The sequence below is a fragment of the Haplochromis burtoni genome, unplaced genomic scaffold, assembly GCF_018398535.1.
Source record: "Haplochromis burtoni strain Fernald_Lab_line unplaced genomic scaffold, NCSU_Asbu1 Contig_3, whole genome shotgun sequence".
NCBI lineage: Eukaryota > Metazoa > Chordata > Actinopteri > Cichliformes > Cichlidae > Haplochromis > Haplochromis burtoni.
Genome location: NW_024582364.1, coordinates 3,890,191 through 3,916,468, shown reverse-complemented (window position 1 = coordinate 3,916,468; position 26,278 = coordinate 3,890,191). Strand labels below are relative to the sequence as shown.

The 26,278-nt window shown below is 43.0% G+C and overlaps 4 protein-coding genes across 5 annotated transcripts in view; 1 reads left to right on the top strand and 3 right to left on the bottom strand.

Moving 5' to 3' along the window:
* Nucleotides 1-627: 627 nt before the first annotated feature.
* ube2v2 (ubiquitin-conjugating enzyme E2 variant 2) lies at nucleotides 628-7,229 on the bottom strand. The gene is made up of 4 exons (XM_005912615.3): nucleotides 7,125-7,229; nucleotides 1,918-2,066; nucleotides 1,703-1,828; nucleotides 628-1,511 (listed from the first exon to the last, which is right to left on the bottom strand). Exons 1-4 carry the CDS (start codon nucleotides 7,138-7,140, stop codon nucleotides 1,365-1,367), a joined length of 438 nt encoding a protein of 145 aa, XP_005912677.1. The 5' UTR covers nucleotides 7,141-7,229; the 3' UTR covers nucleotides 628-1,364.
* A 3,369-nt stretch (nucleotides 7,230-10,598) lies between these two features.
* On the bottom strand, nucleotides 10,599-17,034 carry mcm4 (minichromosome maintenance complex component 4). Of its 2 annotated transcripts, none has more exons than XM_005912618.3 (17): nucleotides 16,939-17,034; nucleotides 16,117-16,185; nucleotides 15,863-16,021; nucleotides 15,615-15,778; nucleotides 15,430-15,531; nucleotides 15,242-15,337; nucleotides 14,975-15,070; nucleotides 14,337-14,475; nucleotides 14,025-14,245; nucleotides 13,786-13,906; nucleotides 13,263-13,522; nucleotides 12,669-13,034; nucleotides 12,451-12,578; nucleotides 12,151-12,358; nucleotides 11,823-12,051; nucleotides 11,435-11,568; nucleotides 10,599-11,152 (listed from the first exon to the last, which is right to left on the bottom strand). In XM_005912618.3, exons 2-17 carry the CDS (start codon nucleotides 16,178-16,180, stop codon nucleotides 11,057-11,059), a joined length of 2,583 nt encoding a protein of 860 aa, XP_005912680.1. In that variant the 5' UTR covers nucleotides 16,181-16,185; nucleotides 16,939-17,034; the 3' UTR covers nucleotides 10,599-11,056. The 2 variants fall into 2 exon arrangements, with proteins under 2 accessions (XP_005912680.1, XP_005912681.1); XM_005912619.3 differs by having other exon boundaries at nucleotides 16,117-16,182; nucleotides 16,939-17,017.
* A 5,990-nt stretch (nucleotides 17,035-23,024) lies between these two features.
* Nucleotides 23,025-24,483, top strand: cebpd (CCAAT enhancer binding protein delta). Its single transcript, XM_005912621.3, has one exon. It carries the CDS (start codon nucleotides 23,271-23,273, stop codon nucleotides 24,150-24,152), a length of 882 nt encoding a protein of 293 aa, XP_005912683.1. The 5' UTR covers nucleotides 23,025-23,270; the 3' UTR covers nucleotides 24,153-24,483.
* An 86-nt stretch (nucleotides 24,484-24,569) lies between these two features.
* spidr (scaffold protein involved in DNA repair) overlaps nucleotides 24,570-26,278 on the bottom strand; it is a 43,422-nt gene continuing 41,713 nt past the window's right edge. Inside the window, exons 19-20 of the mRNA XM_005912624.3 lie at nucleotides 25,539-25,595; nucleotides 24,570-25,073 (exon numbers count right to left, since the gene is read on the bottom strand). Of these exons, the coding sequence (XP_005912686.1) occupies nucleotides 24,954-25,073; nucleotides 25,539-25,595 (177 nt within the window). The 3' untranslated portion in view covers nucleotides 24,570-24,953. The remainder of the gene's footprint in view (nucleotides 25,074-25,538; nucleotides 25,596-26,278) is intronic.

Genomic DNA, 26,278 nt, shown 5'->3' with positions numbered 1-26,278 from the left:
GCATACCTCGTTTCTACTGAGTAATTGCTGCCTTCCCATCAGCTCAAAACAGCCTGGCCCTTCTCATCTGACATCAACAAGTCATTTTCACCCAGAGAACAGCAGCTCACTGGAAATTTTCTTCAATTTTGCAGGAAATTGCCAATAGCTCAGCCGTTTCTGAACTACCAATCACCATGTCAAATCTAAACTGAAATTACTTTTCCTCCCGATTGTGATGCGGTTTGAAACTTCAGGTCCTCTTGACCTCATCTCCTTCTAATAGCACCAAGCTGCTGATTAAATATTTGAATTAACAAGCAGCCTAATAAAGAGGCCTGTGAGCGTAGATGATCACAGCATCTTCTTTAAACACTCTGATATGCTCATTTGGTTTATTAAACTTTACGACTAATCCCACAGCTGCACAGAGGAAACCCTGCTTCTGCTTCTCAGAACAGATAAAAAGCTTTTTATTATTCTAACTGGCACAAGTGACTGCAGCGTGGTTTGAACCGGCTTCCCCACGGCATAATCCACGAACTGTGTATGTATCCGGCTGTTTAGAGGAAGTCTATTTGTCTGGCAGGGCCCTCTGGTGGAAAAAATAAAAAACACTAGGTGTGGGAGTCAAATACACGACGAGCCTTTTTTTGCAGACAGTGATTTAATTTGAGAAAAATCACAAATTCATACACCTGCCATTTCCACTAGAAGTTAAATGCAAGGGTTTCAGAACCGAACAGGCTTCAACGTCTGTTATATGTCAAAGAGCCGCAGAACAGAAACATATTGGTATCGTGTCAAATACAGATATATATATTTATTTATATATATATTTATAAAAAAAAAAATCTTTCTTACCTTGTGACACTACTTTTAGACTACAGCCACAGTATTCAATATTCAGCGATCTGCATGATATTTCAAAGAACCTGCTAAATTTTACTAACATCTCAAAAATGTGGCTTCTCTTTGACTAGGTATTAGTTACAGAACATGCCTTCATACCCTTCCCCCCAATCTTGCCTTTTACTTCAAGCCATTTAAACAAAAGTACTGGGACTCTGGTACAGCCTCAATTTGGCATCATGCTTCCCTCTTCAAGCCTACTCAAGCTGGAACCGGTCAAAACACAAAAGTCATTGTCAAAGAAACTTTATTATAGGCAGATAAGTGTGGTCTTGTAGTCTTTTTACTATCTATTCAGTGCTTAACTGCAGGGACTTTTTTTCCATTTTTTTGAATGAGCTATGTAATAAGAAAGTCCAATCTTGCTCTTGCAGACGATACTGTTGATGTGCGAAGTGAACCTCATGATGATTTTACACAATATTTCTAAGAGAGTAAGGTTTAAGACAGAGGGTCGAAACAATCCATTACGATTAAGTGCTGTAGGTCTGTCCTTCTGGTGGTTGTGGAAGCTTCATATTTTCTTTGGACATCATTAGACGCCTTAACTCTTGAAGAACAATTTTAATGGTATAAGAATTCTGCCATTTTGCTAATATTGGTATGCTACGTGAATCCACCTGCGAGACAAAAGGGGAGAAACAAAAAAAACAAACAGAATCAGTCATTGTGACAAGACTGCTGACAGTGAGTTATTGCACGGCTCGCATCAGAGCATCACAAAGCTGCGAAACAATTTCACAACTCCCGAAATGATAGAGAAGATAGCGAAAGCCATACATAACCTTGACAGATCTGTGATGACACTCACCGTCCCGTTGGAATTATTTATCCCATTCATGCTAATTTTTGTTACAAATCTAACGGTCGGCGCTGTCTCTGGGTATCTAGGTCCACATTCCACTTTCAGACTGTATATCCTGTTCTCGTAATTGGTCTGAGGAAGAAAAGAACAGAATGGCTTTGGTTACGGTGTCTAATATGAATAGCGGGCAGTGTGTTCATTCACGAGTTTCCTGTGCTTACTCTCGCTGGTCCGATGATCATGCCTGTCCATCGTGTGAGAGTCATGTCTTCGTCATCCTCCAGGCCCCAGCTGACTGTGCCGTCGCCTTCGCCCTTCTGGCCCTCTTCAAGCTCTTCCAACAAGCGAAAATTGCGTGGGACTTTAACTCCTAAAATAACAGAGGAACGAAGAGAATACCAGGATCGATTTAAAGGTGTTCGCATGGCCAAAAAAGACAAAAACTAGCCATTCTTTAATGGGTTGAAGAGATTATGAAACTCTTGGCTGATAACAGGACTTAAAATAATTTGTCTATTGGTCGATGGCATTCGTTTTCTTGGGCTATTTTACTTAGACAAACACAAAATCCCCATTGAATCTTTCAGCTCTTCATCGTGCCATCTGTGAACAGCAAAAACACATCAGCCAACGCAATAAAGTTGCGTCAAAAGAAGCAACTATGTGGCAACCAGAGGCCACATGAAGTCAATGACATTCAGCAACGTCAGCCAATGACAGGCAAAATAACTGCTGGCAAAGTGAAATGTACATTCCCGAGTTACATCAGCAACTTTTTTTTTTTTTTTTTTAAATAAACACTGTCTACCAGCGAGGACGAATGATACTACTCACTGACGTATGACAGTGTGTCAAATAACGTGGAGGGTTACCCAGGCAACTACTGCCTAGAACAAGCCCTAGCGACAGCTACAAAACCACTACAGTGAGACGTCAAGGGACAAATTTTTATAACTCATCCAGCTGGATACTTCAGGTACAGAAACTAATTTCCACTATTTAAAAAAATTAATAAATAAATAGTCGCGCATAAGACAAAATTTAAGGTCATTGCCTAAAAAATGTACTCAGATTTTGAGTCAAAAAGGCAAGAATTTTGAGATATGCGACTCGAAATTTGGAGTTGGATGTCCCCGTTTGTCCTCGCTTTTTCAGGAACGCATTAACTCAGGAGTGACGTTATTCCCAAGTCGAACATCAGAGTTCCGAGGTATCCTGAACAATAACCTGAGCGATAGCAGCGTGGCTGCTCTAAATGACACATGTCCAGAGCCAATCAGCGTCGCCAGGCCTCATCCACTACTTCAGAGTCATTAAACTAAAACTCTCCACAGCATTGGTGCCTTTTGCAGCAACGTATTATCTGACTAATATTAAGGCTTGCTGCATGCATAACTGGATCGTTTATCACACATATCCTCAGGAGGCAGTGATCTTAGGACTAGAAATCGCTAACAGGAGAGCAAACAGAGTAGTGAGGCTCAATGAAGTCATTGTTTTCTATAAGTTTAGCTTTCACGAGATTTGTTACTAAAGAAAAAAACTAAAATATTCATAAAGTATAAACAGATGTGTCCATAACAGCTGGTTTAGAGCTGTAATGATCACCTGGTTTTATGGGAAAGCTGCATTTTGTTATGTAACATTTGTCACCTACTGAAAATCCTACCAGTCTGAATTTGCCTTTTGCTGCTTGTATGCAAATCACTTTTGTTGACAAAACAGTTTTAAAATGCAGATCTGAAAACGATTTTCACGGTATGACAATCTACAGGTCAAAAGATCAATTGCCTGACTGAATATATGGCAAATTAATTGGCACAGCGCACGAAGCTGAAACAATTAGCTGACCGGCAGGAAAATATTCAGCAGCCACCACTCTGATAATCTGCGGTCTGCTTTTTTCAGTTGCTAGTGTTTCATGAAAATTTGACTTCACACTTCGGATCAAAACATGCAATCCATGTACAAGAGTGAAGCAGTTAAATGTGCGTAAAACAGGACAAGCTGATACAAAAAAAATAGCTCGGCAGACCGCGGCTCACAGTATGTTACGTTCACCTTCTGTGCCTCGAATTTGATACCTTGATCAGAAGTCACTCGCTGAAGACATGCGATGCCGCGTTAACACTGAAGCTTGAAATATATCGGCGCTTTGACAGCTGTTTGGAAATGGTCACGAGAGCTGAAGCACATGGGCCTATACTGCTGATTTTTAACACCTGATTCAGAGTAAAATCCATCTTATGACCAGCGTCTTAATATCTGGGCCGCAGAGAACATCGCTCAAAACTCTTCAACCCAATGTTTGGCTGCTCGGGGAGGAGGGTATTCGTAGAGGGGCTGATAAGTTGGCATAAAACACATAGCCTGACAGGCACTCAGCGGACTGTAAATGATGAACTTCTTAGAGGAGCGGTGGCTGTGCATACGTGAAACTACTGGTACTCATAAGTATGATCCTAAAGACAAACCAGCAGAAAGGGAAGTGAAGGGAGTTATTTTCTTCAAAAAAGAAAAAAAGAAAAAAAAAAGACCACATGCCTGGAGCGGAAGGCGAAGAAATGTAATCTTTCATTTCACCTCATGGTCAGACTTCAGAGATAAGTTTTAAAGAAAAAAAATATCAGCCCTTCATCTGAGACTGCAATGGCTGACTCTTAAAATGTCTCTGCTCCCTAGAAACTGTTGAAAGATTTCAGTCATTGCAGAGACACCGATGTCAACAGGACTGTCTGTAATAGGGCTGTGCGATATGACCAAAATCTCATATCCTGATATAAAACATCTATCATCCCGATAACAATATAAATCACACAAATGTAACATTTTCTGTAAATTCTGTGAATCTCGGGCAGCTCGACTTGCGTGAAGTGTTTCCAGCTGGGTGTCACGTACCTGGAGTCGAATGTTTTAACCGATGCATGATATTATACATTTTTAGACATAAGTTGTAACGGCCGCCGTTTTCTTTGTGAGTATTTATTACACGGCGTGCTGCGGGGAAAAGCCTGTTCTAACGTCTGAGTCTAAGGTTTATTTTTTAGCACCTGATGGCTCTTTTTCGCTTCTCATCCATAAATACTCTGCATACTCTTTCATGTGATTCAGTTTATTTTGAAAAGTCTCAACAGGATCTTGAGCTGTATTGTGAAAGGTTTATGTGGAAAATAAGTAAGCCACACGCAGGGATTTTACCGTCGTTGTTGCTAACGACAACGCATAAAACAGGCGCTTGTCCGTTTGTAGTGTGGTTATATAAAATATAAGAGAAAGAAAGAACTTTAAGAAATTAATATAGCCACTACAGTGACCATCAAAACGGTGAAAAAAATATTGCCGTAAACAGTTTATTTTGCGACACCACGAAACAAACGATAGCATAAAATGAAACGATTGACGTTTTTATATCGTCATCCGATATATGTTGTTATATCGAACAGCCCTAGTCTGTAATAGCAACATTATAACTGATTGAGAAAATAAATGACAAGTTAATTGACTAATAACGGAGTTGAAGATCGTCAAAAGATGCTCAGAAATTCTAATGTAAGACGAGGAAAAAAGCAAAACTTTACATTACATTTATATTCACTGTGAATGGCTTTTTTTTTTGTGCAATTTGTTTTATTAAACAAAAATTATTTATACCTTTCTGTAAATACTTAGCTAATTACAAAGTTTTAGCTCTGGGGAGAAAAAAAAATTCCCAATGGGAAATTTGTTGTTTGCGTTTTCTGGTAATGGTCTGTTTTTCAAATGGAAGATGAGCCACTAAGTGCAAGGTTTTGGTCATAAAACATACTTTGTTTGTTTGCAAAAATTCAGCAATTAAAAATGTAAAATACTGATTTATCAGTCAATATTATCTACATATACACACACCAGGGTAAAGTTTAAGTGAAAGAAAGATTAAGTAATAGAGCACAGGAGCGATCTTGAAATGTCAGCTGTGCTAAAAACAGTCAAGAGAAGCAAAAGAAGAGGCTCTAAACCAGTTACCAGCATTTTTGTCTGTATTGCCAATTAAAGATTATTCATTAACACATAGATACGGACACAAATGCGACTGGTTAATATCAGCAGACTGATTCATCAGCTGGTCTCCACAACAGCACGAGCCGAGTTGGTGACTGTTGGTCTATCATGTCAGGTTGGTGCAAAGGCCACAGAATAAAGGATCGGCTTAGTAATGAGTGTGTTCGCCACATCCATCACTGTCCAAACTGAATGCTAGTTTTGTTGCCCTCACCTGTCTGACAAGTATTATCAGTTGCAGTCACGGTTAAAGGTAGTGCTGCAATTCAAATTAAGAACTCGACTGGAAGACATCTAAACAGCTCCCCACGTCCCCACATGTGTGTCGTTAATGGGGCAACTTAAATCTTTCTCTACTTCGCTCCCTTTTGCCGTTTCGTCTCCGTTATGGTTGCTTAAGATCTGCACAAAAATAAAAGCCGTTTGCTGCGACTTGCTATTATTCATTTGTTTTGTCGTTCAGGGCGTTTATTTTGCAAGTTTGAAAAGCCACGCTTCCTGTTGGAGCGCTGAAGGCAAGCACGGGCCCCGACTACTTGCTGAAACAAAGCGTGCCCACTACAGCGGTTGTAGTTAATCGATCTGGTGCTCGACTATCTTCCCCGCCCTACACCTGCAAATACCCACCTCGTGTAAATACAATACATTTTTTACCTAATGGAAAACGGGTTAAACAAAGGCGTTAAGCGTGTCACAACAATAGCGAGCAGCGTGCTAATGAAAGCAGAGGCGGAACTGCTCCCCACATTAAAACATTTCCGATACCATTATGTGTACTGCCGTGTGTGATGCTTCATGGAGAAGCTATACAAAATTTCTCATAAAGCATGTTTAACTGTTCGGTTATTGTGCTTTTGTTGCTATTTAATCACAAAATACGCGTTTACGACATTCATATGCGATAAGAATATTCCGATCAAGCTAGCTGGACAAAATGGGAGTGAGTGCCGCGCGGTGCTGGAATATTCTAGTCGCTAAGTTAGCTTCACTAGCTAATGCCATCTATGGTTGTTTGCGAAACACATTAACAGAAACCTACAAACCAAATCAAAAATTTATACTGGATTTTTATAGCTAACGTTTGTTTCACATGCACGGTGTCCGTATGGGCCACAGCGAAGGCCACCTTAAGCTATTTCAGCTAACTCACGGGGCCAGCTAGTCACTCCTTCGCTATATAGCTAGGGTTAGCCAACACACCAGTTCCGTGACATAGATGGCTCCCGTGAGGCTCACTGCTTCATCGACTGCAGTAAATTACAAATCAAAGCGATTTCATAAACCTCTCTCCTAAGTAAAAAGTCTCAGTGTCGTGACTGAAATAACATCGAGGCCTCGACTTGTGCTGCACATTGCGTCGCTGTATATGTTAGTTTGAAGACACACAAACCTGAGGAGGCCGCCATCTTCTTCAGCCGAGTCCAGAAGCACACAGATGTGTGACATCACGGCGGTTAAAAATCGGGCGAGCAGCATCACACCGGCGGAGAGCGGCATTGCACGCTGCTGACAGGCTGTTCGCACCTGTCCACTCTCACTCTCGTTCCATTCTTTCATGTTTCATATCGTCAAACTAATTTCAGTGTTAGACAAAGGTAAACACAGCAAATAAAAAGTAGTTTTTAAATGATGATTCCATTCATTAAGGTTACAAAGTTACTCAAACCTGCCTGGACTTAATCCTGATTACTGGTTGTGGCACCCTTGGCAGTAAGAACTGCAACCAAGCATTTGTAGATACTGGTAATGAGTCTTTGACATTGCTATGGAGGAATTTTGGCCCACTATTCTTTGCAGAATTGTTTTAATTTAGCCATACTGTAACCTTTTCATGTATAAACAGCCTGTTTAACATCATGCCAAATCTGGACTTGGTCACTCCAAAACCTTCATTCAGATCTTCATCCTGCTGCATAATCCAAGTACACTTGAGCTCCGGGAGACAAACAGATGACTGAACAGTCTCCTCCAGGCTTTTTTAGTAGCGTTGTTTCTGAAGTACCATAGCCCCAGACCATCACACTACCACCACCATGTTTGACTGTTAGTGTGATGTTATTTTCTTTGTTAGTTTGTAACAAAGAAAATGTAACAAAAGCTTCCCAGAAGTTCAGCTTTTGTCTCATCAGTCCACATAACATTTCCTCAAAGGTCTTGGGAATAGTCGCCACAGTAGGCCTTTAACTTGCTTGGTACCATCCTTGGCAAACTGGGGCTGAGGGGCATTAACGAGTGGAAGTGTTTTTACATTCAGCATATAAAAGAGGGGCACAGCTGGAGTTTGCAAACCAAAGCAGTGGCAGGACTTGATTTAGAGTCATGAGTTAACCTAACTGGTCACAGTCCAAACTCCATGTGTTTGGACTGTGAGAGGAAGCCATGCAGGGAAACTCCACACAAAGCGGCCCCAGCCAGCCAATGCATTCAAACCCAGGACCCCTTTGTTGTGAGGCAGCAGTGCTAACCACTGCGTCACCATGCTGAAATTAAAGTTAAGACTAAGTCAGTGCAGCTTCTTTTTGATTAGGATTAGAGCCTTAACAACTTCACTAACAGATTTAATATAAATATGTGCAGGCTGTATTAGTTTTCTATCATACCCCCATACTTTGGACATTATGACCGACAAAAACTATCATCTTTTTCTGGTAAATTTCAGCCTGGTTTCAGCTGACAGCTCGGCAGGTTAGGATTTTGCACACGTCACACATCACCGTTCAAAATTAAGCGAGCATCTCCCAAATTGTCGGGCTTTTGACCTTCTTAGACAAAACCTCGTCTGCTGATTTGTAGAGTTCAGTTACATTTAAAACAGGATGAGAAGGGTCGGATATTTCACAAAACAAAAGATTTATTTTATTTTTGAAACTTTAAACACACTTTTGTGGATAATACAGGTGTCCATTCCAGGTCCAGAATTTATGCAGGTTGCACTGTTAGAAGGAAAGAAACAGTTAAGCTATCAAGAGCAGAGATCTGAGAGATTCGAGACACATCTGGCTTAACTGCATCTTTTCAGTGGTCAGGTTATTGGATAATTTAAGTTTACAGATCTGGATTAAAGGTTTTTCTCCCTCCAATATCTTATCCATTTATTTGGCTAATGTCAGACCTGATAAAATTGGACTACAATAAAAATACAATAGCAAAAAACATACTTTATACATTTATAATCAGGCCAGAGATTAACTGCTAGAGGATGTGCAGCAGATTTGGGAAGCAGATGAAGTGTGGTCACAGATAAGACAAAATGGTGGATGTAGCTGGTCAAGTCACCCACTCTCATCGCTGACTCTGATTGCTGCCATGTAGCTGTAGTTGCTATAGCAACACATCATTCTGGCTCCAGCTGCAGGTGTACAAACTCCGGGGTCTCCACCATAATCTGAGATAAAGCCACAAAAAAGAGCCGCTTGGCACGTCCGTTTAAGCATGATTTTATACGACAGCAGGCTCTCGCGCTCATGTTTTACCACTTCAAACCCCCCCGCCCCCCTGCTGAGTAGGTCAAACTAACTTTTAAATTCATGGCTCCGATTGCTTCACACTTGTGATGACAGATATTGAGCTAAGCCAGTGTGAGTGAAGGACTGCACCAAAGTGCCAGGGAGCACAAAAGCAACAGTACACTGAACACTGGGACAGAGAGTCTGACTACATTTATTCTAGTTTGGGTCAAGATAAATGAAAAATGGTTGGTTGGTTCTAGTTTTGATGATATGACACAATGCTACCAAGACCAAAAGTTCTTAATTGAAAGCAGAAATGACTATCATACATTTTGACCTTTGGGAAAAAATGACCTAAAATAGCCACTCTTTCTGAACTAGCCATCTAGTTTTGATTAAATTGGACTCTTCTGAATAATCAAAGTATGAAAGTCAAATTAAAATGAAATTATGATTTTGACCCTTTGACCTCAATTCTGACCTTGGACCTTGACCTTCTGGGAAATGTCTGGGAAACTCAGAAATGCTTGGAGAGTATATTTTTGAAGTCTTTTTAAACCATACTCAATTATTCATGCACCAGTGAAATGCTTTCAACATTTGCATTTCCTCTGCTCGAGCCCTACATTGTTAAATGATAAAACGGGTTTGGTAGTGGAGACCATCATAGACAAGTAGACACATGACGAGACCAGCATGTCTACATGTCATTATTTAATGGTTCATAATAAGTCTCTGTATACTTTCATCACTTGTTACATAATGGAGGAAAACTGCATTACTGTGTAGAGTGGCCACACACTGATCATCAGAACAAGGAAGAGAGATGCCTCAAGTGACTTGTAATGTGGTGTGGTTGTTAATACGGTTTCAAAAACTGCTGGTTACGAGGATTTTCCCACACAGCCATCTGTAGAGTGTACAGAGAACGGTCCAGAAGAGAAAACATGCAGTTCTCTGGGTAAAAATACCTTGTTGATGCCAGAGGAGACAGCTTTGAACTAATAGGAAGGCAACAATAACTTACATGATCACTCCTTACAACTGAGGTATGCAGAAGAGCATCTCCAGACCCATGGGCTATAGCAGAAGACCACATCAGGTACAATAAGAAAGAAATTAAATTGGAAAAACATGTAATAAGTCAGTTTCTGACATGTGACTTGGATGATGGGGTCAGTATCAGTGTAAACACGAAAGCTTGGATCCACCCTGCCTTGTTTCAATCATTAATCACTGGCTCACCTGCACATCAGAAGCATATTTGGCCAGGATACTGGAACAAATCTCAGTCCATTTACTACCAAGATTTACCCAGTAAAGTCAGCAGTAGGCTCTTCCGCATAGATGATACAGCTAGCAAACAACTTAACATAGAAAAACTGGTGAAATATGCAGGTCAGAAGTAAGAAACCTTTAGTGAACATCATTTTATTTATTCTCTATAAACAAATAGTCAACATGAGCTACTCAATCCAAAAGAAAAAACACAAAATAAGTTCAAGCTTGCTTTAACAGTTTCTTGAAGACAAAGTCTGCGATTATAATGTACAAGTTATCCAAAGAGCTTTTTAATCACAGCACAAAACAAGTTAACAAAGAAAATAAGTACTTTCAAATATGAGCTCTTTAAGTCAACACTGGATGCAGTTTTTACACATTCCTATAAAAACTGCATCAGGAAACCAGCGTTTAATGAGTCATTGGGTGCTTCTGAATCACCAATCTGGGGTCCTATAAACATCTAATACACCCAGATATTCAGCACATGCTGGTTCGGTTAAACAAATACGTTTTTTTTACAGCACGAGTAAAGAAGTCGACATGGGATAGGATTTAAAATTAAGGACTGTACATAATTGCAGGGTGTGCCTCAAGCAAGGAGACGAACAGTCTTTCCAGTGACTGTCAAGTAATCCTCGTCAGCCAGAGCTCGCAACGCCTCGTCGAACAGCTCCTTAGTAATCGCCTGCAAACGGGGCAAGACAGGAGGAAGCCATTAGAGAGGAAGCGATGCAAAAGTGCAGCAAATACTCAGAGGGTGCAAACGTGTCGACGGCTACTCTGGCTGAATTTTGTGATATTTCAGAGGATACGGAGAAATGTTAGAGCTTAGCTTTTGTTCAGTCTAATGAGGAACGAGTGCCACGCTACGGCCATAGCGATCGCCATCTGAAGAGCTGAAATCAAACTGATATTTGAGCTTTGACTTCGTGCTGGCTTAATAAAAATAAAGATTTAAAACACTCACAGTTTCAGACTGTCCTCTGAGGTCATCGAGCAGCTGCTGGTATTTCATGGCTGGCGTCTTCCCTTTGGCCTGGATCAGCTTCTTCAGGGCCTGGGCTACCTCCTCCTTGCGCTTGCGTGCTGTGGCGCTCATGCCTGTAATCAAGCAAAGAACAATGCATTGAAATGCAACTGCAGGACTGAACCTAGAGGTTATTTGCATAATTAATCTGGGGTTAAAAAGTTGTCCTATAAAGAGGCCGGAAAAGCCCAAGTGGCACCTTCACAATGGAGAAAATGGAACTAGTATTTCAAAGCAAGGCCATTGTAAAATGAGCCTGACCCTCACAAAGTGCATCTTTAATTTCTCACGTCAGCACCTTTAGAAATACTTTCATTGTCTTCCGTACCTGTTGTCAGAATAGAGATGTCTACAAATCCTGTTCTAGGATCTGTGGCCGACTGTTTCAAGGCCTCTCGGTGCAGCCGCTTGGCCTCCTCCACGTCAATGGTCTCCACTTTCTCGGAGAAGCGTACCTTGGCGTGGGCCTCTGCCAAGCGGATCAGGGACTCCAGCTGTCTGGGGTAGGCGGACACCATCCCACGGCCGCTGCCTATCTTTCTCATGTCAACATAGGCCTGCGGATGAACGTAAACAAGGTCAGCTACATAGAACTCTAAGAATCGACTGAAATGTTTGCTAAAAGGGTTAAATTAAGCCACAGAGTTTCCACAGACCTCAATGAGGGCCTGGCTGGCTTCTTCGCTCAGTCTTGGGTTGATGTACGTTCGCGCGTACGCGATGTAGTCCTTCAGCACGGCCATGTCCAGGAACTCTTCCTCCATCTGCTCCTCAGTCTGGTAGTAGAGAGACACCAGGTGGTGAGCCAGCCTGCGGTCGTAAGCCTCATCCTGGGGATCCAGCATCAGGAAAATGAGGTCGAATCTGACGGCGCAACAGACACAAAGTTACGTTTAGTTTGCAACACAGCAACATGTGGATCGGTGCATCGGGAGTTTCAATGCAGTGATGTTCACCTGGACAGGAGAGTGTGAGGCAGCTGGATGTTCTCGATTGTGGTCTTTTTGGGGTTCCACTGGGATTCCACTGGGTTGGCAGCAGCCAGCACGGCGGTGCGGGCGTTCAGCTGGCAGATGATTCCAGCCTGAGGGCACGAAAACACAAACGCAGTGAGACCGAAAGCTCCTTCCGTTTGCGTACTTCCAAACGATTACGTATGTGTGGTGACATATACCTTTGCAATGGAGAGGGTCTGCTGCTCCATGACCTCGTGCAGCACGGAGCGCGTGTTGTCGCTCATCTTGTCGAACTCGTCGATGCAGCAGATGCCGTTGTCGCTCAGGACCAGCGCGCCGGTCTGCAGCACCAGCTGCCTGGTCTCTGGGTCCTTCATCACATAGGCGGTCAGACCCACAGCGCTGGAGCCCTTTCCTGACGTGTACTGGCCGCGGGGCACCAGGTTGTAGACGTACTGCAGCAGCTGGGACTTGCTGGTGCCGGGGTCTCCGCAAAGCAGGATGTTCACCTCGGCACGGAAGTTCCCGCGGCCGGTCTGACTGAAGTCCTTTCGAGTGCCCCCAAACAGCTGGAGCAAGATGCCCTGGTACCAGGAGACGGAGAAAGAGACACAATCGAATCACAACTTTAATCTAAATTCATCTTCAACCAAAACTTTTATTAGGGCATTTCTGCATTTCACCTCTGCTTAAAATGTTCTTTTTTTAAAAGCTGCAGCAGAGTGACCGATATGCAGGAAAGGCTGTTGTGGGCCTTTTTGGCTATGTGATAGCCAAGTGTTTCCACCTTAACAAGTAGCCTTTGGTCTTACCTTTTTGATGTCTTCATGTTCGTAGATGCTCGGTGCAAGGGCAGAGGAGAGGCGTTCGTAGACGTCCGGCTTGGCTGCGAGCTCCTTCAGGGTCTGCACGCGGTCTTCGGTGAAGAGCTTCTGCTCGGCCTCTTCGTCCAAACCGTGCAGGCGCTTTTCGTCTGTCTTGCGGAAGTGGATGGCATCTATGTGAGTCTTGTAAACCGACTTCACGTTGCTCTGGCGTGGGTTAACACGCATTGGGACGGCTCTGTAGATACCTGCACAGATGATGAAGGCTGTTAGTGATCCGACCACAACCTGACCTTCAACGACTACCTTGCAAAAAAATTTTTTTAAAATGCTTTAATTTCATGCCAAACACTTTAAATCCACCTGATGACTTTCTGCAGCCAGGAGCTGCCCCCTGCTGGTCATTAGAAATATTGCAGCTCAGCTCTTGCTTCCATTTTCAGCCCCATCTTTTACTCTTCATACAGGTCATCATAAAATTACTATTATCTAGATATTAAAGAAATCTCACCAGTGATGTTCACCCTGTCTCCTGGCTGCACTTTGTCAACTAGATCGTTGTGAGCGTAAACGATAGTCGTGTGAGGCGTCTGACCGGCCGGCATGTCTTCTGGAGATTCCTGAATTTTTATCTGTTGCAAAAGGAAGAACGGTAAACAAACAGTCGCCATGACCTCCGCAGCAACACATCGGCGATTACCATCCGTGTATTCTGAGATAAGGTGTCGCTGACTATGAGCAAACTCTCACCATCTGTTTGTCTGAGAAGACAGAGCGATTGTGAATCAACGCCAGGCTGTGGGTGGTGTTGCAGTGGCGACACACAGCCGGCTCGGCGATGCGCCCGCGATCCACCTCCACGCGGGTGCTGTAGGCGCACACCTGGCACTGGAAGAACGCCTCCTGCATCTCAGGGATGAGCTGCGAGGTGCGGATCACCATGCCGCTGATGGTGATCAGCTGATCGATGTCTGTGGAAGAAACACAGAAGTTGACACCTCACTGTTTACAAAAAACAGAAGACAACATGGGTCCCGTAACACGTGTGACGTCAGTTCAAACCTTCTGGGTTCAGGCTCCTCATGCTTTTGGTTTTCACGGCGTTGTAGGGGCGTACTTGGATCTGATACTCAAGGAAAGAGTCGGGGAAACGCTCGAAGAAAAGCTCGTTGACCGCCATGTCAAAAGTTGGGATGACTTCCTGAAAACGACATAGTTAACTCCATTAATACGCAGCCAAATTCCACAGAATTTCTTCCACGGAAACAGGGAACGAGTTAATCTTTAACAGAGTGCAGATGCCAGTGGTCCTGTGGATAAAGTGACTAATAATATTATAGATGGATATAACAATAAAAATTTAAATAAACCCTTCATAGAACAAAAAGTAAAATTTGCTTCTGTATTTGTCTTTGGATTCATTCACCTATCCATTTGTTTTCTATATAACCTTGTTTGCGTCACATTACACATCACTTCTCCCTTTGCATTTGCATCCACTTATTTTATTTTTATTTATTCAAGACATCACCGTATGGCATTACTTCATTATAAAAATCAGAAGGCCGCCATTTCACTCATCAGGGGCTCAAGTTTTCATCCTCTGTTTAATCTGTACTCACGAATACACCTAATGACGTAATAAAAACAACAGCAATGAAAAAAACAAAACAAATGATGGCAGATGAAACGAGCTTTACCTGTGGGTAGCAGGTGAGCTGTCTGTAAAGTTCTGCATCAAAGGACTGCACGTGGCGGCAGTTCACGTTCATCACAGGATCGCCGACGACGCTGATCTGTGGGACGAGAGGAGAAACATTGATATTACGTCTTTGAATGCAATCCCGCGCAACCGCCTCCTCCTGTATTCTCTCATTTCTTGGCTGTTGTTCATCATTCAGAAACACCATCGTGCAGTGCGAGTCTGACTTAAAAACGTTTGGAGCAGCAAACAATAAAAATTGCACCTCCTCCAGCTTCTGCATGTATAACGGCTCGTTCAGGTCCAGACCAGCGTTCTCATCTTCAGTGGAGGTCGGGTCAACAAACCTCTGGAGAAACCTCTGGAAGCAGCGAAACGCAAAGCATGCCGATGTTAACTCATGGACTCCCTACAGGACATTTATTATGGGATCTAGCTGACTCGGCTTCATACCTGAAACTTTTCCTTGCAGGTGCCGACATTCACATCAGTCCCCCAGATCACCAGCCTCTGCCCGGCGTTCGACTCGCTGGCCACGGCGCCATCTGCGCTCGGCTGAGAGAAGATAGTGAATAGTTAACTTCTGAGGGTTCAGGCTTCATGTGAGCTCAATACATGACAAACACAAGGTTACTGACCGGCTCAGAGTGAAGATCAACTTGGGGAGCCTTCCTGACTGATCCCAGATCAGGACGCTGCCTGGCTGGTGTGCCCCGCACTCCGCTCCGTGGGGTTCCCTCAATCCTGGAGCTGGGAGTCCCGTACATCAAGGGGGAGCTCATGTCCACCTCGTTAGGAGGCACTGTTAAAAGGAGGCAGACTTATAAAACAATTTAAGAATCCAAACTTGAGTCCACAAGACCACAACAACTCAAACATGTCATACCTGAAGGTCGGGGGCTGGAGAGCAGAGACGTGTCCTGGGGTGCTGCAGGACTGAGAATGTCCGTGGCTGGGGAGGTGGGCATCGGCATCAGGTCCCCGGTGGAGGAGTCCTGACCTCTGCGCCGCTGAGAGGGAGGCGAGGTGGGGTCCTCACTGCTGGCTAAAATCGCACAGACATGAAGAAAAGTAGGCAACGGTCATCATACAATCACAGGAGGTCCATATGCAAAAGGATGGAGCAGGTGGGGAACTTACGTGTAGGTGGATTGGTGTTCCTTCCACGCTTACGGCCACCAGGGGTTGAAGCTGGAGAAGACATTGCTGCTGGGAAATCAACAAAAGGTGACACTCAGTAACGGAAATGTAATAACACTTGTTACATACTGTCGCTCTGGCTGTAGGACATCACTGATGGCTTCAAGTTTGACTGAGCATTTAGAAAACTGACATTCACATCTGTGGCTGGCTGAAAAACTTTAACTATTTCCTTTTTGTTTTATTAGATCTTTTTTCAGTTTAGCAAGTGGAGAAAATGACATGAGATAGATATAAACTGAGCAGCCTGCCTTTCGCTGCCTCGTTAACATTTACATGCAATGAGGTAATATTTGATCTAGCACAAATAACCTTGTGTAACAATTAGTCCAAGTATGGGGCATGAAACAAACCAACTGTTTTTCCTTACATTTGGTACTTGGGTCTATGTTATGAATGCGTGCTTGAATCGCTTCCAGATATCAGTCAAACAGCACGAAAAGTTCACTTAACTATACAAACAACACTTCCGGCGCGCTGATGTGCTACACTGCGTGTCTTTTTTTAGATGTTTTGAAGAGTCTTATTTTCACTAAAGCACTAACTGCATTAAACCCTCGACCTCCATTTGACATGTGGCTGCAGAGCACACAATAAGCTGATCCTCGACTGCGACGATTTAACATTAAACGTCAGCGTAAAACAACAAAACACCTTCGTGCACGTTTAAGTCAACCTGATTATCGTGTCACGCTTTCACGAAACCACCAAAACTACAGATGTAATAACCTAAAAAATATCATTATATACGTCTCTTCTTACCTCTTCTTGTGTATACGTCCGAGCGGAGAAGATGTGGCGCGAAACTGCGGATGACGTTATTTTCGCGGGGAACTTTGGGCCAATCAGAGGCTGGGATTGACTTTCTTTTCTTTCCGGTCGATCCCTTCACCGAAAAAGGGGGGTTCCTGTTCAGCGTTTACTTATCCGGCTTCAATTTAGCATCTTGTAGACTCAATAAACAAACAGATTAAATAGGAAATAAATAAATAAATTTACTTTTAATTTTTGATATGTCAAATACGATCTGCGTTTCCTGTGCGCTCATGTGCTCCATCAAACCCTCAATCGATTTGGTTTGGCCCAGCAGTAAGAGACTTTTTTTTTGCCCCTGCCCTAATCTTTATTGTAACGATGCAAACGACACGCAAGTGTGAAACCGCCTCCCAAATACTAAATGACAGCAAATCCGTGACAGGCTACGGATGTAAAGATGTAACATTTGAATTAATACAACAGCAGAAGCTAACCGGGAAGTACTATTCACCCTCTTTTCCTACTCTACATGTAGGATGTATGTTCACCCGGTTATGTTACAGCGGTGGTTGTAGTGGTTTCACTACAGGTAGAGGTACTCATGTATGCCAGTGGGTGAGAAGAAACAGCTCTCAGTATGATGAGGTCCAGCGCATCCCACATTTCTGTGTTCACAGTAATGCACAGAAGTTTGTGTACACTCATTCTGGCCATGACTGTCATGATGATTTGGGGGTTTTAATGATTTCTTTAACTGATTTTTTCCCCCTGTGTTGAATGATTGTACAGCACAACTCTTTAATGGCTCCACATGCAATCACTTAACTCTTTTTATAACCGGTGCTGAAGGTTCTGCAGTGTCTTTTGACTCAACAAGGAAAGGGCGTATTAATTTCCCATTGTCGATTATGATCGACTATAAGTAGTTCATCTCTCCCAGCATTAAATTGATTTATTTAACAGCACTCATTGGATTGACCAATACTCAGAACAATAGGAAAGTCCAAGGAACTCAGTGAAAGTCCAAGAATGAGATTTGCAGATTTCCACAAGTTGTGAAGGCTTATTGGAGCCATTTCCAAACAACTGCAGATTCCAGGGTCATCAGTTCAAACTATTGTAAATAAGTATGTGTTATTCAGATGTGTCAGTTCACCAAGGTCTAGAAGAAAACCCTTAATTGTCACCCCCAGATTACAGGAAATTGGTTAAGATTTTCAGGAACAACCCAGAAACCACTAAACGTCAAGCCTGCCAGCATTACTACCCACAGTGAAGAGATTTTTACATCAGCATCAGAGACAATGCTGACCAACAGAGAATCATTGATGGCTACCAAAAGCATCTGGGTGAGATGCAACTTGACATTTGACCAAATATTAGTAGGGCTGTATAGTATATCTGAGTCTGTATGTATACATTGGACCCTGGAAAATGAACAACTCAGAAATCATTAAAAAACTCAAATTCACCATGACATCAATGCCCATGATGAGCATGTGTAAACTTCTGACCACAGTTGAGACTCGTGGATGTGGAGAAGGAGGACATGCAGAGGTTCGGCGTGACAGACGAAGATGCTAGGGACAGGGGGAGATGGAGGCTGATGATTCACCGTGGTGACCCCTAAAGGGAGCAGCAAAAAAAGAGAAGCCTAAAAATAATTTGAATAATTTTACATGAGTTTAATACATTAAGTCATGTCATATAAAACCAACGACTACAAAGCATCTGCACTTTTTGTGCTGGTTAAGCAAGTTTATGGCTTTGATCATATTAGCACTCTCACATATCCTCTCCATGAAGCACAGATTCAGATGCATTCACGTAGCTTTGATCTGCTTCACCCACAGTGAAACAGGTGGTGTACTCTGCACTGAATCAGCTCCACCCTGACCAAGGAGAGGCAGAACTCCATTCTTCAGAGACATGCCCCACCCTCTGGTTTGCACAACATGCAGCAAAATAACGACCCCAGAAACACCTCAAACTCTACGAGAAGTACTTGCACACTAAAGTGTAAAGTTGAGGATTTTGCTCCACAATCACCTGAACAAAACAAACTTTCACTCACAAATTCAGAGCTTTGAACCCCACTCTTCCCCCTTTCAAAAGAATCCTGAACAGAGATATTTGAAAAGTAAGAGGACCAAATGTTTGTCCAACTTCAAGAATGACTTTGCCACCTACAATACTATGTAAACCTCTCAAGTCATCTCTTTTTTCCCCCTCCAAGGATCCAAACATGTGGTCTGGAGCAGCATTTCTCCAGGCTTTCTGGAAGTCAGCGAAGGTTTTTCTTTGTATTTGGGCTACTTTTTCACTTATTCTCAGTAATCCCGGGTTTGAGGTTCACCTCATTTTGAGTCAAGTTATCGTACATCATGACCACAGTTTGCTCATTGGAGATGCCATTCCTGTGGACAGTCTGGTAGGGATGGTAAGCACTGGTCGGCGCCTGTAGTTGTACCAGCTGTTTGAGTTGGCCACTGCTTTGCGGTGCCTTCCTCCTGGGTGGGAAACCCATTAACAAGCCCAAAAGTAAGACAGAGCAGAATAGGACAGACCAACACATCTCCTTGCCTTCTGTGGTATTCGTTTTCTAAAACAACACAGGTGGCTCTGGCTCAGGTGGTAGAATGGGTCATTTACCTCTCGGAAGGCTGGTAAATCAATCCCTGCCTCCTCCATCCTGCAGATACTGAACCTCAAGCTGCCCCCAACAACATTCACATTTTCCAACATTCACAAACACACTCACACTGGGTGTGTTTGTGAATGTTGGAAAATGCTCATGTATAAATAAAAGGGCTTTTATGAATGTGGGTGTGGTTGGGTGAATGCGAGTTGCAATTGAAAATGTTTTGATTGCTCAACTGAGTAGGAAGGTGCTATAAAACTACCACCCCATTTATCATTTAAGTCCAGTCTTTGTACCTGAACATTTTCAGAGGAATGCTTTTTGTTTGTTTGTTAAGCCTCTTCACACTGATCTATGAATCATTCATGCGTGGAAAAAAAAAACCCTAATTCAAGAGATGAATGAGTGTCGTGCCTACATATAACAGACAACTTAGTAAAGATTCAATTTTCATTTGTATCTTTAAGTACTTTGTTAAAAGTAGCTTGTCTAATTTCTTCCCATTTGTTTGATTTAATCTATGAAAAATAACATAGCTTGACAATGTGATTCATAAAGAACTATAAGCTGAAAGCCCTGCGGTGTGCAACGCGTCCTTCAAAAAATCGGAGGAAACTGGACGAGTGGAGGACAAAAGAAGAAATGGAAGGCCTAAGGAATATCTATATCAGGTGAAGAGTTTCTCAAAGTTAAGTCCTGAAATAGAGAAAAAGACCTAACATAGGACCTGAGAGATCCAGCTCTTCAGTTGATCCATCTACTGTTCACTGATGGCTCGTCAGAACCTTTCTCAGTGAAAGGGTGGCTGTCAAGAAGCCATTCTTGAGGAAGGGAAACGGGGAGAAAAGGCTGAGGTATGCCAAAGTACACAAGAACTGGACTGAAAATCAGAGGCGACGGGTTGTTCAAGTAGATGCAGCAAATATTAGCAAATATTAAAGATTTGTTTCAAATCATCAGTAGAGGTCAGCAGAGAGCTACAAGACTGAGTCTCTGCAGTTATCTGTAAAACACAGTGGAAGCTCTTTCAGTCAGTGGTGTTGGAAATCTTGTGAAAAGTGACAGAATTATCAACGTAGAAAATTTCTGTCAGATTTTGATCCACCATACAACACCATCTGGCAAGCACCTGATTAGCAACGGCTTGATTTTCATCATTACCCTAATGATCCCAAACACACTCCCAATGCAGTAAAAACATAGCTCACAGACAAACACACAAGGAAACACTATCAGTCATAGACTGGCCTTCCCAGAACCTGGACCTCAACATCATTGAAGCAGTGTGGGATCATCTCAACAGAGGACAGAACAGAAGTCAGCCAACATCCAAAGAAGAGCTTTGAATGTCCTCCAGGAAGCCTGGAGAACTATACCTGAAAGCCGGCCAAGAGAGTTCACGCTGTGTTGAGGAATAAAGGTGGTGATACCAAATGTCGACTTTCAAGCCTGTTAGAATTGTACAAACTTTGTTTTTTCTTATATGCTGTATTCCATTTATGCTTACACATTTCTGTAAAGTACCACAAGTGTGATTTCCCATTTTCCTAGCAAACTATGAAGAAGTGAGGAGAGACTCAATACTTTTTCACAATTCCTGTTAAATCCAGAATCTAATTTAAAATCCCTCTCCTCACATACATCCTCTTTAAGAATCAGAGCCAATCTTATCTTAGAGATCTCATGGTACTGAATCACCAATAGAGCTCTTTGTTCTCACGCTGCTGGCTCACTTGTTCCTAGGATATTCAAAAGTAGAATGGGAGGCAGAGCCTTCCGGTTTCAGGCCCCTCTTCTATGGAAGAGGGGCCAAAATCCCAGTTTGGTTTTGGCCTCTCTGCTTTTAAGATTAGGCTTACAAATTTTCTTTGATAAAGCATATAGTTAGGGCTGGATCAAGTGATCCTGAATCCTCCCTTAGTTATGTTGTAATGGGTTTAGACCACTGGGAGCTTCCCATAATGCACTGAATATTCCTTCGTCACTCACCTTTTTCACTCACTATGTGTTTACACACTACTCTGCATTTATTCATTAGTTATTATCAATCTCTGTCACTCTTCTACAGCATGTCTCTTATCCTGTCTCCCTGCCGTTAAAAGGGAGTTTTTCCTTCCCACTGTTGCCAAGTGCTTGCTCATCAGATTACTTGTGTATTATTATGGGTTCTTTATCTTACAATATAAAGCACCATGAAAGGACTGTTTCTGGGACTAATAAGAGTGTGTGAGGGTGACAATAAGTGTTACTTCTGCAGGTGCAAACGGTGACCAGCGTGTGGCACTGTTTCCATTTCAGAAAGGCCAATGAAAGAGGACAAATACTGCAAACTTCCAAAGCGGAAAACATTGGAACAATTCCCAGAAGTATCGCAGTAGATATTTGATTTAGGGATAATATTCAAAATATATCTATATATGTAGAGACAGCTGAAAAAAAAAGCTTTAAAAGTTTCGGCACATCTAATTCGAGGCTTTCTCGTTCACTATAAGAGCTGAATGAGTGCTTTACAATGTAAAACTATTTGAAGCATGTTTACCTCCAAACCAGCGCTGACTCTGAGAGCTGCTGGGAACTGGTTTGTGGCAGAAAGTTGACTCAACTTTTGAAAAGTGATTAGAGACGTGTGCTCCCCCTTGTAGTTTCAAATAATTGTTAAATGAGTTGCCACACATCTTTATGATGTAACAGCATATAACTACTGCCAGTGCAGATTGTGAATGAATGTCTGTAGGATAAATGGGTGTAAGGAAGGCAGCCTGTGGCCTTCGGTTTCTGCTGGTTTCCCCTCCTCTATAGCACCTTTTGTTAACTTGATCCCAGAATCGAAACTTAATCGCAAATTAGAAATGACGTGATATAAAAACTGAACTATGAATCTGAACTATTATGAAAGTCTATTTAAAGCTAACTAGAGAAAAATAGGACTGTAAGATTGTTTGTTTCAGTGAAATTTCTCCCACTTTTACACTGTTATTACCTATTATTAAATAAATAGTAGCTAAACTGAGCTTTACTATAAAAATAAAGCATCGATTAAGAATCCAATCATACATGATATTAATATTGATATTATGTATTGTTACTTTCATTAAATACTTTAATTACAGTGTCCGGGTACTTGCAGTATGTTTTAACATGCTATGGAGTATTTTTCTTGCTTCTTATACTTCAGTAATATTCTGAGCACTTCCTGCGCCACTTTTTATCCCTGCTGTGAAATGAGTGCTGGTCCCAAACAGCCAGAGCCGAGCCTTCACTATGTAAACAACTCTGCACCATTCATACGATCATAGTAAGAAGTGGGTGGCACGAGCAGCACGCCCCTCGCTCCTCAAATGGGAAGTTACGGTGCACCACGTGACAGCCTTCTGGACTTGACTGGCTCGTGAAAGGGCGGCGTGTGTGACGTCAACTGGTGCAGACGATACAAAACACTGCGCGAAAGTAGAGCCGCTTCAGAGAAGTGACAAGAGGTGTGTTAGGGTTGAAAGGGACGGGAGCCTGACAGTCAGCACCCAGGGATAAAAAGCCAAAAAGTTTTTTAATATCGCAAAAAGGGAGAAAAGCGCCTGCGCAGAAAGAGAAGCCGCAGCAGGATTATCGCGCTGCAGAGCTGTCACACCTGAGGGGTATCTCTACAAGAAAAAAGTTTATTTTCTCTCTAAAACCCACGTGGGACAAGTCAGCAGGGTTCATGTGTGACATATACAGCCTGGACTCGCACTGCGTGTCTCCACAATGCAACATGAGCTGGTCCGTGGAGCCTGCTAACTTCTACGACAGCACCAAGCTGGGGGGTCCGCAGCAGGGGGTCTGCAAGCCAGGCAACAGGAGTGACGGCCCGGCGGAGGACGGCACCATGGTGGAGCTGAGCACCACCCCCGCCATGTACGACGACGAAAGCGCCATCGACTTCAGCCAGTACATCGAGTCCATGACAACCGTGCCAAACTTGGAGCTGTGCAACGATGAGCTCTTCCTCGACCTGTTCAACACCGTCAAGCAGGAGAAGACGGATTTCCACAACATGCAAAGCTCCGGTCTGCCCGGCGGCATGCAGCAGCTGTCAAACGCCTACACAGCAGAGAGGAAGACGGACGGCGCGCTGGGGAAGAGCGCCTTCAGCGCACCCATCAAGCAAGAGTCCGATTGGAGTGACAGCGACATGTCTTCATCCCTGCCTTCCCAGATCGAGACCTGCGCGCAGACCTCCGTCAGCCTCCCCACGGGGCAACCGACCCCGCCGACCACCCCGGAGCCAGTCTCCGCCGTCAGCTCGGCCAAATCCTCGCCGCGTAAGCTGGGTAGGGAAAGGGGGAAGAAGGCGGTGGACAGGTTCAGCTTGGAGTACCGACAGAGGCGAGAGAGGAATAACATTGCAGTGAGGAAAAGCAGGGACAAAGCCAAAAGGCGCAACATGGAGATGCAGCAGAAGCTGATTGAACTGAGCGCCGAGAACGACAGGCTTCACAAAACCATCGAGCAGCTAACTAGAGAACTCACCGGCCTCAGAGAGTTCTTCAAGCAGATGCCCAGCTCCAGCTTTGCGGGCTCCACGAGTGCAGAGAGCCGGTGACAAATTCTCGAACTGCTTTGAACTGAACTTTCAAGAGACATACCTCAACAGACACTTGTTTTTTGTTTTTCTTACCATCTGTACCAGATGTATTAAGCTTACCATAATGGCACTGGAAAATATGATGCTGCCATATTTTTGTGGGATTTTTCCTCTGTATTAAATTATTTTACCACTTCATTTATGTGTTGTTATACCTGATATGGTACCTTTTTTTTATAATTCCAAACTTTCTATAAGAGCCAGAGCATGATCTTTTATATAGTTTGTATGAAACCTTGAAAAGTTTGTTTTTGTTATCTGTAATAAAAACATTGCTGGAAAAATTGCAGAACTGCCTGGTCTGTGGGTAATCTTTGTGTGTCATGATTTATGCTTGAGGAAACTGACACAAGAAGTGCAACAGGAAACAGAAAGTAAGGTCAGCAAAAATGAGCCTTTTATTGACACAAAGCGAGTTAATCTTAAACACAGAAAGGATGAAAAAGTTTAAAAAAAGACAACATTTAAACCCAGAAATCTGAAGTTAATGAACCCACGTGGGCTCCTTTTGACAGCCTGCATGCCACTGCTCTACCCTTGGGCTGTCAACCCCTGGCTGGTTAGATCACATATCATTAACACAAGCAGGACCTTGTCTCTTCACAGCCTGTTCCCTTCAGCAGAGCCTCAAGCTGTCAGGGGGAGGCCTTCAGAGGGAGGGAGGAGGATAAACTGGCTCGGACCGAAGCCCAGCGTGCAGATCCTTGGAGCCAGCTGAAGCCTGAGGATTGATCTCATTAGTTCCTTGCCCTGACAGCCTCAGAGGCAGATTTCTTCCAGGCCCATCCACAGGGCAGGCTTCCTAGTGATGACTCGGACATAAACGGGGATGGGGCCCACCTCTTTTCCCAACACGGCCTCCACATCGTATCCTGGGAACTGAAACAACGAGGTTAAATCACTTGGCAGTGTTAGAGCGTTCAGAAAGCAATCAACACTTAAAATAGCTCCCTCCTATATCTCCCATACATCAAAAAAAAAGTTTGACAGTAATGTGCAAGCATCCTTAAGCCCCCTGACCTCTGCACTCTGGCTCAGCAGTAATTCTAGTGATCAAAGTCTGAAAGCGCATGTTGCATTTGTATGTTAAAAATAGCTCCAACAGCACCAGTGGGTTCTTGAGGTTAGTAAAAGCCAAAAAATGATAATCAGACCGGGAAAAAGAGTGTGTCAATATTTTGGAAACTAATTCCTTCAAACATATCAATGAACAGCACGTTTTTTGTTTTGTTTTTTTCAACTCAGCAGAGAAAACTTAATGCTGACTCATGACATATTGACAAAAGATCAATGCGCTCTTCAGATGAGCTCAGAGTTATGTAACAGCTTGATAAGCACACCTACCTCACCCCCTTCCACCTCTGCGGCATTCAGGATGGTCATGATCGTCCTCTGCTGCAGCTGATTTTTAAAAAAAAAAGAAGAAGAAGACATGGACACAGTAATGACTTTTTAATCATCACCTCAGTGCAGTAAATCCAAAACCAATGCTGCACCAGGGAACTGTGCCCTCCGCTTAGTGACAGCTCTCAAGGGTTAATGTATCAGCCGTTCGATAAGAACAACTCTGATAACTTTATCAGTTTGGCTTGCTTAGCTTTCTGATTGCAAAGTCACACACCAGCCTTTCCACAATAAAATATCTTTATGCAGATGTGCTCAGCCTTTAACTGTGCAGAATGTGGTTTTTATCTTTATGAGTCTCGCTGTAAAAGAAGACCAAGGCAGCGCGGGATGATCCACTGTCCTCAAGGATGGACACCTGATCTATTCTAAATTCTGTTATTTAATAAAGACTTTAAAAAAAAAAAAAAAGTGTTGCTTAAATCAACAGCTCAGCACCTAAAACATCCATTCATTTATCTTCTTATCGCTGTCACACCTGTGTAGTCAATATGAGGCTAGATTAACTTTTCACTTGTTTGTGCAGTGCAAATAGCTACCTGTCTCTGTCCAAAGGACCTTTCTGATTATATTTTGTGCACGTGTAGCTCAGTTTTTCTGTACTTTGAAGGTCCAGCTAAGGTTGGGCATTGCAAAGTAGCTTGGGCTACAAATGCTGCGGTTTGTGGCATGGTTCAGGA